This window comes from Oryza brachyantha, chromosome 2 (genome assembly GCF_000231095.2).
Source record: "Oryza brachyantha chromosome 2, ObraRS2, whole genome shotgun sequence".
NCBI classification, from domain to species: Eukaryota; Viridiplantae; Streptophyta; class Magnoliopsida; order Poales; family Poaceae; genus Oryza; species Oryza brachyantha.
The window spans coordinates 7401655-7420910 of NC_023164.2; the positions used below are offsets into that span (position 1 = coordinate 7401655).

At 36.3% G+C, this 19256-nt stretch overlaps 2 protein-coding genes across 2 annotated transcripts; both read right to left on the reverse strand.

The window, feature by feature from the left end:
• Positions 1-1083: 1083 nt before the first annotated feature.
• Positions 1084-8132, reverse strand: LOC102711781 (probable inactive nicotinamidase At3g16190). Its single transcript, XM_015833403.2, has 5 exons — positions 7973-8132; positions 7737-7856; positions 2012-2243; positions 1757-1873; positions 1084-1416 (listed from the first exon to the last, which is right to left on the reverse strand). The coding sequence occupies exons 1-5, from the start codon at positions 8039-8041 to the stop codon at positions 1352-1354; spliced, it is 603 nt and encodes a 200-aa protein (XP_015688889.1). The 5' UTR covers positions 8042-8132; the 3' UTR covers positions 1084-1351.
• Positions 8133-15888: 7756 nt separating this feature from the next.
• On the reverse strand, positions 15889-19256 carry LOC102722831 (probable inactive nicotinamidase At3g16190). Its single transcript, XM_015833415.2, has 5 exons — positions 18866-19256; positions 18646-18765; positions 17407-17638; positions 16952-17068; positions 15889-16308 (listed from the first exon to the last, which is right to left on the reverse strand). The coding sequence occupies exons 1-5, from the start codon at positions 19070-19072 to the stop codon at positions 16244-16246; spliced, it is 741 nt and encodes a 246-aa protein (XP_015688901.2). The 5' UTR covers positions 19073-19256; the 3' UTR covers positions 15889-16243.

Genomic DNA, 19256 nt, shown 5'->3' on the forward strand with positions numbered 1-19256 from the left:
CATCGTGCTTCTTCGAAAAATAAGTCTATATCTCATCCCTCACTTCTTTAGGCCGTTAAAATAAGTCTATTTCTGCTCCCTCCTCTTTGGTTTGTGTTATATATATATATATATATATATATATATATATATATATATATATATATATATATATAGCTAGAATAAATCTATTTTACCTACTTTTCTTTTTAGCTAGACATTATATAAATAAATTAAGTCTATTTAAGGTCCCCAAATATTTTTTTATTGAACTAGGCCATGTTGGGCTGGTCCACCAAACCGAGGGTGTGACCCAAACACAGCCCAACCGTCGGGCCAGACCAGACTGGCCCGACAGCAGCCGGGTTATCAGACCTCGGGCCTTATGGCCATCTATACCCACTACGCTATTAAACTAGTAAAAACCCAATAAACTAAGTGGTTTATTGGTGAATCGGAACCTGCAGAGATTCTATAGAATCGAATCGATTTTTAGTTTATCACATGGTAATATGGCTTTATAATTTATCATACCATATTTATTTTCTAATATTCTGATGTCCATATATTTTCACCATTTTGTAATGGTTCTATATTAAAAATAATGAAAAATATAATAATAGAAAAAACAGATGATTCGACTGATCAACTATCGGACCAAATGCTACAATAGGTAGACCACTGGTCCGGTTTTTTTGCGCTATACCTTGAAGGTGTCGACGTGTCGTATTGTAGGTTACCTATTGGTGTGGTGTTCTTCTGGCTGTCTCTTGGTTTGGATGTCAATGTTAGTGAAAAGGCATGGGCAAAGGACTAATCTAAAGCACAGCTACTTCTCTCATTTTATTCCGCTATGGTTTGATGCCAATTGCGAGTGGTAATAAGAGCAAAATATATTCAATCGCTAAAAGGATCGACCACTGATTTTGGAGGTTCTAATTTTCTGGTTCGAGAAAGACTAGGACGACCAATTATGGATGGAGATATTGTCCTATTTATTTATTTTTTCTTGTTTTAATCCAGACATAATTTGGTAATTCATAGTTATTTGCCGTGTAACCTCTATAATAATTGGCTATAGCTCCTTTGAATTTCATTATTAAAGAAACCATACTTTATTGTCTCAAGCCTAGAGTAAAAAAAAACTTTGATACGAATCGAGGGTCCAAATCAACTGCAACCCATGGTTGTTTTGTTCCAATAAGGTAGAATTAACTTGCCATTATTCTACATGACACATGAGGTCAACATAATTATAATTACACCCACTGAGGCCGAAGGTAACAGGAATGCCTTAATTTATAATTACATCGAGGGAGGTAACCGTGTTGAGCATGCCGTATATAACACTAGCAGGCAGGGATTACAATTTTTAGTGTCGCCATTCTGCCAAGGTTGGTGTTTCCACTCCGATATTCTTCATATCTCTGATGTTTGCTGGTTAACATAATTAAAGTAGCATCTTTCAGTCACAAGTAATTAACCCCATAGAACAAACTAATTAATGACAATGTAAAAAAATATATAATCAATTTTCTTTAATTGTTCACCAGTTTATATATATGTCATCAAGAGTTGTGGGTACAATTCCTAATAGCACAAGTTTAATGCAATGCAGAGCTTTACCCCAATCCTGTTTTGTTTAATTAACTTAGTAAACTGAAAATCCTACTAACGATTAATAGTGGACCATCAGCTACACTAAAAAAAATACATCGGCAATTTTAAAACCATGCATGCTTTTTTTTTTCTTTACAAAATATGAATATATACTCACACAAATGGATATCTGGTGTAGCAGCAGCTGTTGCATCAGTGATGACCGTAACTTTCTCATAGTCCAGTGCTACAGCATCACACACCGTCTGACGAACGCAATTTGGAGTTTGAACCCCTGAAATTCAAATCAAAACATATAATTAAATTCTTCACAAATAAGTAACATGATGCATGCATGCTTGTGTAGTGTGCTTTTGAACCATGCATCCATCTCGATCAGGCACAAACAAAGAGTGCTTAATTAATTAATTACCAACAACAACCAAGTTCTTTATCCCAGAGGTCTTGAGCACAGAATCAAGGTGTGTGGCAAAGAAGGCACTGAACCTTGTCTTCACCACCTTGTAATCCCCTTGTTCAACAGTAAGCCCATCAGCCATCTCAACACCTTCTGAACCTTTTATAGCCGGACCCTTTCCATCAGAATACAAGTGTCTACGAAATAGTTCAACGTCTCTTCCAAAAGGGTCATGCTCCCTGACCACCTGTGACACGCCGGTTCATTATATATCAGCACCCACAAATATGTGCCACCATACGATGAAGAGCATAATGCTTTAATTGTGTTAGATGGGGGCACTATAGGTTACGCGTATTATCATCCTTAAAAAGATAGTAGAAAATATGTATCTTATTTTCTAATATAAAACTTGATACCTTCGGATGCTATATTCCTTCAGATAAAAAAGTTTGAATGTAAATTATAGTACATAGAGACACTTTTTTAAGAATGGGAAAAGTGCTCGAAGGTTAGATAACTTAGTGTGTGGTAGCTGCTAGTTTTCCTTCTGTGCAACTCACATCTAATGATCATCGATTCACAGAACAAGTTTTACCAAGTTTAAAATTGGAAACATATTTTGTTCGCACATACTTCCCGTGCAAAGAGCCTCGTCTTTTCGCTTTTGCCTTTTCTTATAAGATAATTTAAATTTTGAACTTAAATTTGAGTTGATTTTGATGTTTTTTCGTCATAGTTTATTTTCCTGTTTTTGCAAATATGTTATTTGACTTTTTCTAGGAAAAAGTCAAACAATGAGCCTGCAACTAATAAATGTCACAGTCAATTCTACAAAAATTCTTACCTATATTTCCAATAGTACTACGCCAATGTATAAAGCCTCATCATTAAATTCACTTTAGTTTAACCAAAAAGTTAAAAAAAAAATCTAATAGGTTAAAAAGTACAAATGTCAGAATTTTATTTTTTTTCCTTTGTATGTCTAGCGAAATAAATTTGCATATGGGACTTTTCTCGACTCTACACCATTTATTTGACTTCATAGAATAGGGTCAAACAAAAACTTTATTTTTAAAAAAATAGGGTCAAACGAGCAAACATTTAGGTCAAATGATAGTTGGATATTAAAATAGGGCTAAACATATTTATACCTTAATTTAGCTATATGGAAATATTACTTCACTCTTGCACCTCTTAAATCATCCCATATGTAATCACACTTCTAGGCACCAACATTATCAGCTGAAGTAATCCCAACCCATAGGCTGCTTCGCTTCACTTTCAACTTTTTCACTTTTACACAACAACCTTATTGTTTGAAGAATCTTCAATACAATATACCATTACTCTGGTCTAAAATCCATAGTAATTAAGTTTTCCATATAACCCATCAAGACTGTACTAATACCTCACGAAGACAAAAATTGATTTTATACATGCACATCGTGTACGGAAACATCAAAAATATACAACCATTTTTACAAGAACCTCCGTCTCAAGACACTGTAGCAAAAACATTGTGTAATGTACTTTTCTATAGATAAATTAAAAAAATGTTACTACTGATAATTAAAAGACAACCCTCTGTATTTTATTTTAGCGCCACCGCATACAGTACATTAATAAGCTGATGCTGTGATGCACTACCATGCATGTATCTCCGTACAGTCTTTCTATACCACAAATCACATATCAGGTCCTGGTTAGTTCCAAAATATTTTTTTTCAAAAACATCGCATCGAATCTTTAGAGACATAAATAGAACATTAAATATAGATGGAACAAAAAACTAAGTGGCTGTTTAGATCCAGGGACTTATTTGTAGTCTCTTGACATCGGAGATTTAGACGTTAATTAGAAGTATTAAATATAGACGGATAACAAAACTAATTGCATAAATAAAGGCTATTTCTTTAGATAAATTTTTTAAGCCTAATTAATCCATGATTAGCAAATGTTTACTATAGCACCATATTCATTAATTATGGACTAATTAGGCTTAATAGATTCTTCTCGCGAAATAGTCCAAAGTATGAGGTGAGTTTTATTAATATCCTATATTTAATACTTCTAACTAGTATCCAAACGTTTGATGTGACAGCGACTAAAAAAAGTCCTAGGGGATCCAAACACCCCCTAATTGCACAGTTATGGGAGAAATCGTGAGACGAATCTTTTAAGCCTAATTAGGTCATGATTAGCCATAAGTGCTACAGTAACTAGTATGTGCTAATGACTAATTAATTAGGCTCAAAAGATTCGTCTCGCGGTTTCTTGGCGGAATTTATAATTTATTTTTTATTTGTGTCCGAAAACCCCTTCCATTATCTAGTCAAATGCTTGACGTGATACTTCTTCCATAAATTTTTGGAATCTAAACACACCCAACATTTGTCCAAATTAACATGTAGTGTTCTTCGAACAGTGTACACCAAGCTAGCTATTAGTAGCATTTATACCATATCATTATCATATATGTAAACACTAGTACGCCTAGCGCTTTCCATTGTATAGTTTCTCTGAACCATAAAAATATGTGTACTTGCTTTTCTCATTTTCTGAGTGAACATCAAGACCCATCATGACGGGGTTTCTTCTTGTTTGTCGTGTCTTGCTTTGATGCTAGAAAATAATTGTTGCATAGGATTCAATTTCTTTTCGCACACTCTTTTTTTCCTTATGTTTATGCTTATAGCAAAAATTTAAAGTTTTTATATTAAATTTGAAATTGATTTTTGGGGCTTTTAATCGTACTTTAGTTTTCAAACTTGACTTTTAGGTCACTAAGCCATACGTATAAAAGTTTTATTCATAAGTATTTTTTGTTGCAAATATATTGTTTTGCTTATTCGTGGAATAAGAGAAACGATGGATACCCTAATTTTGTTATCATTATTTTTATCAACATTACAGTCATGCCATCATAAAATCTTTACTGGCACCCATAGCTCTAATAGACCATCACTCTGGTCTAATAGCCATACGAGTTTTTGGTATAACCCTTTAAGATTTTGCTAACATTCTGACGAACCCAAACTTTGATTTTGTACGTGTAAATCAAACGTACAAGTATATAGCCGTTTTACAAGCAGAACCCACAGTCCCGCACCACTCTAGCTAAGGTGATGAATAGAGTTTTTTCCCCCTTTTTTTTGAAATTATGAGTAGTATTTACATGTATTTCTGAACCATTTTTTTAATAAAATTAGCGAGACTGCTAGAGCGAACATAAAGACCAATCACAATGGAGTTTCTTGCAACTAGTTTCTTGTTCCTTTGGTTTTGATGCTGTTTCACCTAATTTGCTTGTCACTTCTGAATAACCATAGAGTTATCTCACTAGAAAGTAAATCCTATTTGATGTCAGGGAATTAATCTATCGGGCCGGACTGCCCTTAATAAATAATTGAATGTTTTCCTAAACACTTTTTACAGGTTTACAGGTATGTATAGAGAACACTAATTAATATGTACATGTTCATGTAAAAACACAATATTTCGTGCTTATTGATTTTGTTTGTTCAGTCTCAAAAGGTTAAAAAGGACTTAACCACATCTAAATTAAGAAATTCAAGAGGAGATCCATTTTTTTTTACCAGAGTAAAAATATCTCACGAGGGTCTCGTTAAGACAGATCCATATGCATGATAGTTAACCCGTTATAAACAGTCGGATATTTTTGGGTCCATTGTTACCAAATTCACTTCCGTGTATTCTTTGATTTGATCTGTTGGCTTGAGTACCAAATTCATTGAGGCCACGTTCGGTGCTGGGTATAAGTTAACTTATGCCCTGGCATGGAAAACGTAGTACTACCTCCGTTCCATAATAACCTTATTTTTCGTTTTTTCGTGTCCAACGTTTGACTATTCGTCTTATTTGAAAAATTTATACAAAAACTTAAAAATATTAGTCAAGTATAAAATATTATTCATATTTTATCATCTAGTAACAATAAAAATATTAATCGCAATAAATTTTCAAATAAGACGAATGGTCAAACGTTGGACACGGGAAAACGAAAAATAAGGTTATTATGAGACGGAGGTAGTAATAGATTAGTACATAATTAATTAATAATTAATTATTAAAAAATATAAAATAGATTAATATGATTTTTTAAAACAACTTTTCTATATAAAATTTTATAAAAGATACACCGTTTAGCAGTTCGAGAAGCGTACGTGAAAAAAAACTACAGAGATAAGTTAACTAGAGCCGTCGAACGCGGCCTGAGTGGTTTTGTTCTTTGATTCATTTCGCTGCCGCTCGATCCAGTGAATAATTTTGTACTCGATGAATCGAGCCGACTCGATTTTTTTTCTTGGGGTTTTATCATTCTTAACCATTATTATGAGATATTAGAAATTTTAGCGTAAAATTCTGATATGTTACGATACATCGTAACTCAATGTGCTAAACTTCTATAATAAAAACTACGTTATCTCAAGATACTTCTTCAAAAATAATAATAATAATTATCTATTTTTACTTCAGCTAATTAATCAGCGGTGAATGGGGACCCTGCAAGTGTAAGATTTTCAGACCGGCACTGTAGTCATTTCCTGCAGTGGTAGTATCAGCAGGGCACATGAGGAGATCTCGTGAATTAGGAAAATATCCATGCATGATCTCTGAAGCAAACCAATTGTTAGTAGTCAGATATTTTCGGATCCTTTCAATATTGTGACATGTACTCGCTTCATTTTTCTTTAGAGATATAACATTGGTTTGCAGCGTTCACGCTGCGAAAACTGTGACCCTTACCGCGGTAATCGCGCTCTCCGCCAGGAAACGGCTTCGGTATGCCGCGGTAACTGTCCGTAAATTTGATTTAAATATAAAAAAAATAAGAAAATTTGTGGAAAAAATATATGATGTAGAGATTGATTTGTAATGATGTTTGGTGAAAAAAATAATTAATGAAAAGAACTAAATTTACGAATGAATAAAAATCTGGTTGGGTAAAATAAAAAAGGTATTGTTCACACTTCATAGCATCTCGTTAAGTATGTATTTGATACATAAGGCACATATTTAAATGTTTGCATCACTTAGTTGACTATGTAGTTGATACTTGATACATGAGGTATATTTTTTATTGCGTTAGCTATCTGTGATGTAGATAGCTAGTACTTTTTTGTTGTCGGCTTTTTATCAATTTTCAGTACCCAAACTAAGTTAAATGATATATGTATTAATGTAGTCAGTAGTCACATGTTTGTAAACATGTATTAGTTTTATATGTAATATTTGATCGTTAGTATACTTGTGATGCCAAAAATTGTCAAGAATTTAGAAAAAAACATGTTAAAATTTTCTTTTTTCCCGTATAACATGTCATAAATGTCACAAATATAACTATGTACTAGTTTTCTATTTTTCTTGTATTTTTACAGTTTTTTTCAAAATTAATTTGCACCTAATTGTCGGATTACACTAGCCGCGGTTTTCGATAACCCTCAGATTTTAAATTTTAAATTTTTAGATTCAAATTTGTCATGGTTTTAGCGGTATCCGCGTGGGATCCACGGGTACACGGTGCCGCGGTTTTCGTGAGTTCGACGGTAAGTGAAACCATGTTGGTTAGTTTCAGTTTATGTTAAAGAAAAAATTAGGTGCATATATAGTAGTGTACTGCAAGAAGAAGAAAAAGCGATCATTAGAGGGCGAATTGAAAGCCAGTTCGTTTGAAGGTTACGCATGCAGCTTAATTAGCTAGCTACTGAGTACTGACCCAGACGATGAAGACGCCGCGCTGCCTGGCAACGGCGATGGCGTCGGCGACGGAGGGCACGATAGCCTCGCCGGGGGCCAACAGCGCCGAGCTGCCCATCGCCGGATCCACGAAATCCTTCTGCATGCAGCGCCGCCGCGCCCATCGAGCCAACAGCAAAAAAAAAAACCAACCAAAATTCAAATTCAATTCAGAGAGTACGTACGTTAAGTTCATATATACACACACAGATCGACCTGCATGTCCATGACGAGCATGGCCGTCTCGCTCCACCGGCCGCCGGAGACGGCCGCCGCCGGCGCCATGGATCGCCGGAGCTAAGCTAGCTAGATGATCAGCTGTTGGCTGCTGGTTCTTGGGATAGCTAGCTAGCGAGCTGTGCTGCTAGTGCCGGATCGAGCTAGCGCTTCTTATGGAGGATGCATTATGACGGCGACGGACGCCGGATCGATGTACGTGTGATGTCAACAATGATGCATCGATCGATCTCATCTCATGTGGCACGAACAATCACTGTACGTTACATTCGACGTTGGACTTGGACTATTCAGCAATCGACCTGCCAACAACCGGTAGGTACATACGTCTGTCCAGCTACTATTCATTGATATATATATAAAGGGATTTTCTTTAAGAGACCCTCAATCGACCGTGAGCCGTTCATTTGGATTCAATGGATCTAATTTTATTATACTGCACCATTATAGTATATTAGTATGTAACAAAGAAATTTAAAATTAAAACTATAATTTATAACATCGTGATAAATTGTGCATAGCTTCGCCTTCATACATCAGGCGAGAAATAATCTGACATAAGCATGGAGTGTAGATTGGTTATGACTCTTCCATACATTATGTGAACTAATCTGACATTGGTGAGAAATAATCTATATGAAAGTAACTAAGGTTTAGTTCAATGACTCTTTCATGACTGAATTGCATGCTTTTTTTTGTAATCTATAAGGTGCTACAACTCTAACACATGTAGCACTATCGAGAAACAATGTTTGGTCCATTAGAAAATCATTATGCATGAGTATTTGTGACTAATTGTTTCCCTCCATTTAGCATATTAGGCAGCATTGCATCAGGTGAAAATTCAAATAACCTTCATCTCTCGATTTGTGTATAAAAATACGAGTACATGCACAAAGCAAAACCATTACTTTTTTGTCTATCTATCCAAGTGAACTAAGTACATCATGCATAGCAGCAGCACAATTTTATACAGACAAAGAGTACAAAATCAAACATCCCCAGCTCCGAAGGAAACAGAGATATAGCTCTAACCTGAGATGTAACTTTAACAGCTTTTTCCTGCACTTCATCAGAGAGATCAGTGCAACAATTTATGGGGTATATATACACTTGATCACTGCACAAATAAAGCAATACAAGGAAAAATTAATATGCAACGGTGACAGGGAAAAGAAATTAGCAGTGGTACAGGGAATAGATATATTATTACCGTGAGATTACCGGTCGAAATTAAGGAGCTGTCCGGTGAGTGGTGAGCAGCAGCAGGGACACAGTTGACTCTAATTCTTCCTTATCCAAAAATAAACTAAAATTTGTCATTAAAAAAAGTTAAATTATTAGAACACGACGTCACACTGGTAATAGGAATTTGACCCTTCACGTCAAGCAGAAATGTTTGCAAAAGTTAAAAAGACTACTGGACCATATATCTGCTGCCCAATGTAGCAGCAGTTATAGAAAACCCAGTTACCAAGGGTAGCCTGTTGATAACATAATTAATGTTTCAAGATAGTTCTCGTAAGGTAAGACTTTCTATTATTGTCTAGATTTATATGGATGCTAATGAATCTAGACACATATATAAATTATATATATTCATCGATAAATGAATTTAGTCAAGGCTAGAAAGTCTTACAATATGAAACGGAGGTAGTATGAATTAGATCCAACCCTAAAGTCATAGGTAGAGCATTTGACACCAACCGCAATTTGCAGAGTTAGAGACACTAAGCTAGTATTGATAGGTTAAAAATGTACTAAAGTATTTCGTACAGAATTAATATAGAGCTGAAAAGAATCAGTACAATTCTCTCACTCTATCCCTTTTAGAACAAGCCAACTTGGGAACTCACGGTACGAATGATTTCTTTTAAGGAACCATCTAGAAATCTAATCAATCCCATACAGTAGCATGAGCGATGTTTTCGCTGTCTTTGCCCGATGCGTTGTGCGTAGGGGTGTAAGTGGGTTAGCCCACGAGCCCACTTATAGGTCAATTAAGTGGGTAATTGGCCTGTAAGCGGGTTGGCGGGTCGGCTTACTTACACCCTTAGTCATGCGCCATGAAAGAGCATTTCGTAGTTGGTTTGCAATATAACCATTTCATGGCAAAGGTATCAAATACAATGAATAAAATATGGATATGTAGTGGTGCCCATGTGTGGATATGAACAAATTCTTATTTCTTTTATGGAGCTTCTGAATTTGGATACATGATAGTTAAAAATGGTACTGTCAGTTATAAAAGAAATTAAAATTTCATTTGCTTCACTTTTATCCAAATGCATAGCTACATTTGTATAAAGCATCATCAAAATTAGCCTACTCAACTTAAGCTCTCATGCAACCTGCATCATGTGTAAAAAAACGTGAAAGGTTGTGGCAATCATAATAGCATGAACTGTAAATCAACATAGGCAGAACCTAAGGCATTACTATTATTTCGATCATAAATAGCTTATAAAGTGAGATTGTGCCTTCAGTACAATGTTACATGTAATTTATATCAATATAGCAAATTGATCAAGTAGAATTCATGAAACACCTATGTGGAAAATGGAACATATATATGTAAACCCACAATTGAAGAGCCTCATACATTGGGCTTCAAATGAAAAGACAATTGTTTCATCACAAGATAGTTTAGGGTAAGAATTACAGAGAGAACAAAGAATGGCCCTAATTAAAATATTAACAAAACATGCTCTGGATGTACATTTCCTCTTGAGATTTCTGTCGGTTCGTTCAGTATACTTGCTGCTGAGGTGAACCTACCGTTGACCAACCAAAATTTGCAGCTAGGAGAACGTCATAAATTTATAATTTAACAGGACAACTGGTATAAAGTCATGGCCGAATATAGATTAATGTAAAGCATTTCCTCTGTATCAATGTCACCAGCTTCATTATTTGATTCCTAGCCATTAGTAGCCAAAATACAAGGAAAGGGCATAAGTGACATCAAAGTCTAACCAGTATCTGCAGCAAAAGATTATAGAGGACACCAAAACCTGAAAGATATCACGCAGGAAAAGAAGTGTGTGCCAGTAAAAGCACGAGGCATTTAACTTTTTGCTACTCTTAAAATTGGATGATAACAGATTTATCACTCATTGTCTATGACATGTGGCTCTAGTAGCAAATCTGTTCTGACCAAATGTAAGAGTCCAAAAAGTTAATTATTCCATAAAAGCACAGTTAAAAACACGGAGAAGAATAGGAGATGTTAGGAGGGATTACGATAGCTCACACATGTTCCTTACTTTGGAATTTGGATAAGGCGAAGCAAAAGGAAAAAATAAAAATGAAGGAAAGAATCCACATAACCTGAATAATTCGATCTCTTTAGCAGATGACTATACGAAAGCTCACGGCTTAAGTCTTCACAGTTTCTAACAGCGAATAGTACAAGAATTCAATAAATCCATGAGTTTTCATCGTCAACCAAGTTCTGGGGCGGAGGCGGTGTCGGTCGCGGCAACGACGTTGGGAGCGGAGGCGGCGGCCGAAGCGGAGGCGGCATCGGTTGCGGCGGCGGCGGCAGAGTCAGGAGCAGAGGGGGGTGCGCGTCCGCTCCCTGTAGTGGCTCCCGGCGGTGCCGAGTGAAGGCGGCTAAGTTGGATGCGGGGGTCAGAGCGGAGGCGAGGGCACAAGGAGCCGAGGACGGGTGGCGGTGACGTTGGAAGTGAGGGAGGGGGCGTCAATAGGAGAAAACCACAGATTAGGGACGGAAGGATGGAAGGGGAAATCTAACGGGAGAGCGGATGCATCGGATTAAATGTGAGAGATGTAGCCCATTGAATCTGAGAGATGAGGACAGTAGAAGTGAGAACTTATGTTAATGCATTGTATGGTAGAATAGTTGTCGTCCTCTCGAGTCCTACCATCACAGTCCTTCTAGGAAAACTCATACTAGGAGTGTCGTCAATCTTGTGCCGGTTAGAAGCAGCTACTGGTGCTGGTTTTTCAATTGATGCTATATATGGAAGCGACATTCTTGTCCAATTCACCTAAGCAACAAAATCATATTTTATAATGGTACATATAAAGGTAGAGTCGGGTATGGTTTCTACATTAATACAATAAAATATTTTTTACACTACTTTTCTTTTTATCCACCCTCATAAATCAAAATTTCCTTAAATAAATGCTAAGAGTTGACTTTAAGTCGTTATCATGCATAACAGCGACTTTTCTCACTTTTTTCATCTTTTTCCTTCATGTCACCAAATTAATTTGCTTGCGTGGTGATTAGTAAGTAATTGGCACCGATGGTGTTTTCACGGGTAGAAAAAAAATAATTGGCTACAATCGTGTGGATGGTTTGAACCAGAGGCATGCTTGCGGCTTGCCTTTCTCCTCTGCTAATTGATTCTCTTGTTTTTCCATAATTTTGAATACAAATCCAACAGAAGTGGAATGAAGTTTCAATTGTTCATCTACAAATTAACACAATCTACCTATGCTTATACTCTCTCTGCTTTTTTAACTTTTAAATCTACGCTTGACCATTCATTATATTCTAAAAATTATGTATTTATTAATTATTTTATTATGATTTGATTTATTACTAAAGTAACTTTAATCATGATTTATAATTTCGCATATTTGCATAAAATTTTTGAATAAGACATAGATTCAAAAGTCAACGATGTCAAATAAAAACTCAATGGCATCAAATAAAAAATTGAAGGGAGTAGTAGACATTTGTTTATCTGTTGATGTAAAAAAACCACTACTGAATAACACTGACATGTGCTCCTCTCCAAAAATAAGCTATTCTATATCCCTCTCTTCCAAAGTCTCCTAAGACCCATCTCACCTCTCACTCTCTTTACAAGGCCAAAAATCACCCCCACCTCATTTAAAGGCTAGTCAAAGGGTTCCCTCCGTGGATTAACCCTCTTATGGGCTTTCCCCATGTCTATCTTAGTCCACCCCTCGTCTCACAGTAATTATACAGTAACAAGAAAGTAAAAATGCAGTAACACAACGACTAATTTACAGTAACAACGTCGAAACATACTCATGAGAGATCTACTTTTTAAAACATATTTTCTAACAATGTGGTATAGATATTTTTAAAAAATAATATATGAGGTGAGACATAAAGTTGTTTAAAGTTTAAAATCTTATGAATTATCTATAGGATTTATATTAGTATGCACTAATGGTATGATAATATCTGCAGTAACGTTGCACCTTCTATGTAGTAATAATGTTATGTTATAAAATATGTGTATTATTACTGTATAATTATAGTAACATCGTGATCGTAATACAAATGCAATAATATGTGCGTTATTACAGTAATATCACTAGAAGTGCAGTAACCTGTGTGTTGTTAATGCACAATTACAGTAAAATCATGATAGGAGTACAATAGCATCATGATAGAAGTGCAGTAACACACAATGTGACTGCATACTGTTACTATAGCACAACTAATACATATGGGAGAGTTAAAAGATTGTATTCTCAATCTTTACTTCTTTACATAGCAATATCTCATATGTCTTACATTATTTTTTAAAACCGTTTTCACCACAATAATTAAAAAAATGTTATTTAAAAAACTAGATTCGTTATGACTATATTTTGATGTAGCTACTGTATTTTATAAATCATGTTACTGTATTTTATCTTCGTGTTACTATACTTTTCAGATAGATTGGAGTGGACAAAGGTGGGATATGGAGTTTTGACTGACGGGGGAGCTTTGACCAGGCCATGATAGTGGTTTTGGGCCCTTGAAAGATGGGGCAGGGGGTTTGGGCCTTATGAGAGAAATGTGACATAGAATAATTTATTCTAGGAGAGAGGACATATATTAGTTTTGCTATATATGTATATATGTGTGTGTCAGGTACTCTCTCCGTCCCCAAAAACATTTGACGTTATTGATTTTTTTTATAGCATTTAACTATTTGTTTAATTCAATTTTTTATCAAATATATAAAGCTATATATATACATAAAATTATATTTAACAATAAATGAAATGATATAAAAATAATTAATAATTGTGCAGATTTTTTGAATAGGATGAATAGTCAAACATGTATAATAAATCAACGACGTCAAACATTTAGGTCCCTTCGATTCAAAGGAAATTCATGGGAATTGTAGAGGATTTCATTCATATATGAATTTTTCCCACAAAATCCTTTGAATCAAAGGAATGAACCCTTGAAATCCTATAGAATGCCTCTTTTCATGTAAGTGTTGAAGGAAATTTAACAAGAAGTAGAACCTCATGGAAAAAATTCCTTCGAGTTTTTACCTCTCTTAAATTTCTATGTTTTTCTTGAGGTCCAATCTTAAATTCCTATGTTTTTCCTATGGTCCAATTAAACGGTCATTCCTATGTTTCTCTGTGTTTTGCAATCATCTGTTTTACACTTACATTTCTATCAGAATCATATGTTTTTTTTTATTTCTCCGTTTTTTCATTCATATGATTTCAAGGGCAGGTATGGAGGGAGTACTATTCTAAACCGGCACATATACGTAGGTTTATTTTGTACACAGTTATTGAGGCGTTGTTAGCACGGCACAACATGAGAACCAAGCTTGGAATGTGCAGACAACCAAACAGACCCTCAGCCACTCCATGAGTCGCACTTAGGCCCGCCCCGTTCAATTACCAAAAATTTTTAGGAGAGAGATCAGGTCCGGATTGTCTGACAATCACTGTTCATGTGAAGAACACATTAAAAAATATCATGACCTATGTTTTGTCAAAACATGGTACATCCCTGTAGCATAGCAGTAGATCTTGTCCTTCTATTTTGATCCAACGGTCAAAAATAGTCCAAATTCCGGTTACTGCAGCCCTCTGCAGTAGCACGTGGATCCGGATTAAGAGATCACATCGATACATACTGTCACATATTTAAAGTATTAAACGTAGTTTAATTATAAAACAGATTTCAGATTCCGCCTACAAACCACGGGACGAATCTTTTGAGTCTAATTAATCTGTCATTAGCATAAGTTGATTACTGTAGCACTTATAGCTAATTTTGTACTAATTAGACTCAAAAGATTCATCTCACAATTTTCCGTAATTAGTTTTAGTATTCATGTATATTTAATAACTTATGGTGTTCAATGATTTGATGGGATGTTTTTAAGAGTTTTTAAAAACTAAACAGAGCCTTAATTACCCTGACATCACATCACATCATATCACATCTACCGTCAACCGTGACAACCATGGAGACCTACAACCAGGTGACAATAATGTGGAGTACTCCGGTCCAATATCCGTGCTTGCGTTTTAGAGTGAACAAAGTACAATTGCTGCTGAAGAAAGTTCTTGCCAGAAAATCCAAAAATTATGCTCCCGCCGTTTTCAAAGTATAAGTTGTACCTGTTTTGTTAGCCTAAAGTTTTGACCAACAGTTATTGTATTAATATTTATGACAGAAAAAGCATAATCATAAGAAATAACCTTTGGATACAAATCTAATAACATCAATTTTTGCATCACGAAAATCATATCCTAGTAGAGTAATCATCAGTCAAATCTTTGCCGTAACAAACAAAATAGTATGCATTAAATTTTAAAATGTACGGAGTAGAGCTTGAGAAGGATGTCCACAATAATCCATATGTAATCCACTGATCCACACCCTTAAGCAAAAGGCAACTTTGTTGAAAATTAACTTTCTAATCTCAAACAACAAATTTCAAAGTAAAAAATGACTATATAGACACAAAGTAGCAATCCAAAATTTATATAGGCAGCTTTCACCTAAGACCAAGAACTGTCTATTGAAATACTTTCAACTAGATTAAAAACTTCACTGCAAGACTTAAAAAAACATTCTTTCGAAAAGCTTAAAATTCACCTAGAAATCAAAATTCATATAAAAAAGAAAATAATACTTTTCATCACATAACTTTCATCTAGATATCAGGAATATCTCTATCAGAAAGTTTACAGTAGACATGGGAAAGTGGAAGTTTATATCCCACAACTTTCCACCTAGCACAAATCTTCTAATTCTGCATGCCTCATGACTCTAAAGACATGAAACTGAAAGCAGTCCAAATGTGATCAATTTCATATAGGAGGGGTTAGAAGTTGTACAGTTGAATATATATTAACAATATCTGCTGATGTTCTACTTGAAATAAGGTTAATATAATTACATCGATTGGGATGGAAAGGAACATGGATGCCTCCAATACATCCAGGTCACTGGTGTCGACCATCTGTATATTACCAGAAACATCAATTTTACCGTCGCCATTCTTCCAAGGTTGGTGTTTCCACTCCAATATTCTTCATATCTCTTATATTTGCTGGTTAACACAAATTAGCTGGGTTCAGTGACCAGTAATCCCAGAGAACAGAATATATAAAGACAATGACCAAAGGTTCAGTAGTGTAATTTAAGGTGGAAGAATTATAGCTGCCAACTAGATCTGTGACTGATTACTTGTTCTACCCTAACCCTTGCAACTTTGGTGCTAAATTATTGCACATTGTCAACTTTTCCTATCCTTTGATTCCTCGATTTCTAACACCTTCAAACTGTACTAATATTTAGAAATAGAAGGCTAAATCATCTGTTGTCCAATACAGAATGCGATCCGACAAGAAGCTCTGGAGAACAGATCAAGTCACTATGGAACAAGAATTTGATGGCACCGATAGTCTATCTTTATATGAGCATAGCTCTCTAGGGCTATATGCCATTCCAGAGTTCCAGTGTTCCTGGCCCAGTAATATTTCCATCACCAAAGACAATATCAGGGTAGTTTAAAATAGAGCACTTTACTGACATGAAAAGTTGTCTATTTAGTTTGAATAGTATATCTACCATCCCTTTAAAGTCTAAACATGTCCATGTCAAATTACCGAGATCCAGTTCTGTTCACATATATGGTCATCTTAGTGTTGACTGTGGCATAATATAGAAGAGGTGAGAAAACTGATACTCACACAGATGGATCTCTGGCCTAGCAGCAGCTGTTGCATCAATAATGACTGTAACTTTCTCATAGTTCAGTGCTACAGCATCAAAGACCGTCTGCCGAATGCAATTTGGTGTTTGAACCCCTGAAATTACAAAATAAAGACAGTTAAGTAGATTTTGTGCAATGTGGTATGGATCCTCTGGAACAAAAGAAAGGTATCAGTCTTTGTTTGTAATGTACTAGACCACAAAACAGTACAATCATTCAATTTTGAAACTTTTCACCACTTGTATATGATAGTTTTTACTGCCATTATATGTCAACTTAGAACATAAGGATGTTTTAAAAATTTCAAGGTGAGTTATTAAACAAAAGGAATTGTGTTACCCTTAAAGAACAAACATAAAATAAAAATAATTTACTACCAAGCTAAGAAAGCAATGATCATCACTGTCTCAATAGATGGATATCAGTGCTTACCAACAATAACCAAATTCTTTATTCCTGTGGTTCTGAGGACAGAATCAAGGGGTGTTGCGAAAAAAGCACTAAATCTAGTCTTCACCAACTTATATTCCCCTTCTTTGATGGCAAGCCCGTCAGCTAGCTCAGCCCCTTTCAAACCTTTCACTGTTGGGCCCTTTCCACCAGAATAGAAACGTCTGCGAAAAACTTCAACATCTGCTCCAGAAGGATCATGCTCTCTGACCACCTACATGCAGTCATCATCAACCAAAGGTCTCACAAGACAGAACTCAAAACTATGACAACATGTGAATCTATTGACATTAAAATCCCTATCTGGTGAAGCAAAATGCTTTGGGTAGGAAGGGGAAAAAGAAGATTGCATTAATATAGGTTGGCTGCTAGTTTTGCAACACATCCAACTATTATCATAACAGCAAGTTTAATAAATTTCAAATTTAGATGTAATGAATACAACCATGAACATGCATAAGTTGCACAAGCCAATTCGTAAGAAACCAAAATATAGGTTCATAATGGACATTGCACCTATCAGATTATTCACTTTGCAGATTTTAGAATAATGTCATACAGCTCCAAGCATAACACAACACACCTACCTTCTGCTATTTAGAGATGAAATAGAGGAAGTCAGTCACCTAATCCAGCAAAGCAGCAACCCTCCAATATGAAATTTGGTTTTCATCAGATAAAAGCAAATGTTTGTCTGCTGTCCCACATAAACTTTGTTCTTTGGGTACGATTTACACATGCAAAATAATGCACAATATCCGGTTCGTTGCATAGAATTTGCCAAGTTGGTTCTAATGTCCCGACAGGCAAGGAAATCAAAAGATAACTTTTATTCGTCAACCAGGCTACAGAATGAGGAACTGTAAGCACCATCGCACTTTTCCACGCCATCCAACGCTGAAATGCTGACAGATGTTGCAAACCCAAACAACGAGCAGGATGGTCAAACAAAGGAAATCTGCCCACAAATTTTGATCCCACACTGCTGCGCACAAATTGCATTACACCAAGAAATCTGTGGACCTGCCTAGAGCGCACTCTACATAAGATTCCTACTGAATTCGACCACGAAATTCGTAGTACTCGTCGCATCCAGCCAACCAACGAGACTAATTACGGGCTCAAAGACAAGCTACGAACACTAGGACGAAACGAAGATGTGCTACTCATCAAGAACCGAGAAACCCGGGAAGAAGAAGAAGAAGAAGAAAGAACTGGTACCCAGACGACGAAGATGCCGCGCTCCCTCGCGACGGCGACCGCCTCGGCGACGGTTGGGACCACGCCCTGGCCGCCGTCCACCAGCATCGGGCTCCGCATCGCCGGGTCGACGAAATCCTTCTGCATCCCTCCCCCACACAACCATCCATCAGGAGACAGACTCACCCACCAAAGCCAACATCTTTGAAACCAACAACTCCAAAAAGAAACCAAGAAACACCTGCATGTCGATGACGAGCATGGCCGTCTCGCTCCACTTGGCGCCGCCGCCGCCGCCGGTCGCCGCCATGGACCGCCGCGATTTGGACGGAGCGCTCGAGATTCTGGGGCCGGAGAGCCACCGCTTCTTGAGGTAGTGGAGGAGGAACTTATCGAGGGAGAGTACCAGCACCAGCAGGCACGACATCAACGCCAGATGTGATGTCATAAATCACCACACACAAAAAAATGCTGCTGCTGGTGCAGTAAAAGAGAAATCTTTTTCATCCCAAAGGCACACTACTGCATTTGAGACCACAAATTCTGAAAGAGAGCCCCCAAAACAAGAAGCAAAAATTGGATCTTTGGGGGTGCTAGCGATGGATTGAATGAATCTGGATGGTTGAACTGAC

Bases quoted from the DNA above. Each gene is read 5' to 3' on its own strand.
- LOC102711781 (XM_015833403.2), bottom strand. From the start codon at position 8,041: ATGGCGCCGGCGGCGGCCGTCTCCGGCGGCCGGTGGAGCGAGACGGCC. The intron at 2,244-7,736 runs GTCAGTACTCAG...GGCGTGTCACAG, and splicing joins GCGGCGTCTTCATCGTCTGG to GTGGTCAGGGAGCATGACCC. The intron at 1,417-1,756 runs GTGAGTATATAT...TATGTTAACCAG, and splicing joins TACACCAGATATCCATTTGT to CAAACATCAGAGATATGAAG.
- LOC102722831 (XM_015833415.2), bottom strand. From the start codon at position 19,072: ATGACATCACATCTGGCGTTGATGTCGTGCCTGCTGGTGCTGGTACTC. The intron at 18,766-18,865 runs GTGTTTCTTGGT...GGAGGGATGCAG, and splicing joins TGCTCGTCATCGACATGCAG to AAGGATTTCGTCGACCCGGC. The intron at 17,069-17,406 runs GTAAGCACTGAT...TTGTAATTTCAG, and splicing joins AAAGAATTTGGTTATTGTTG to GGGTTCAAACACCAAATTGC.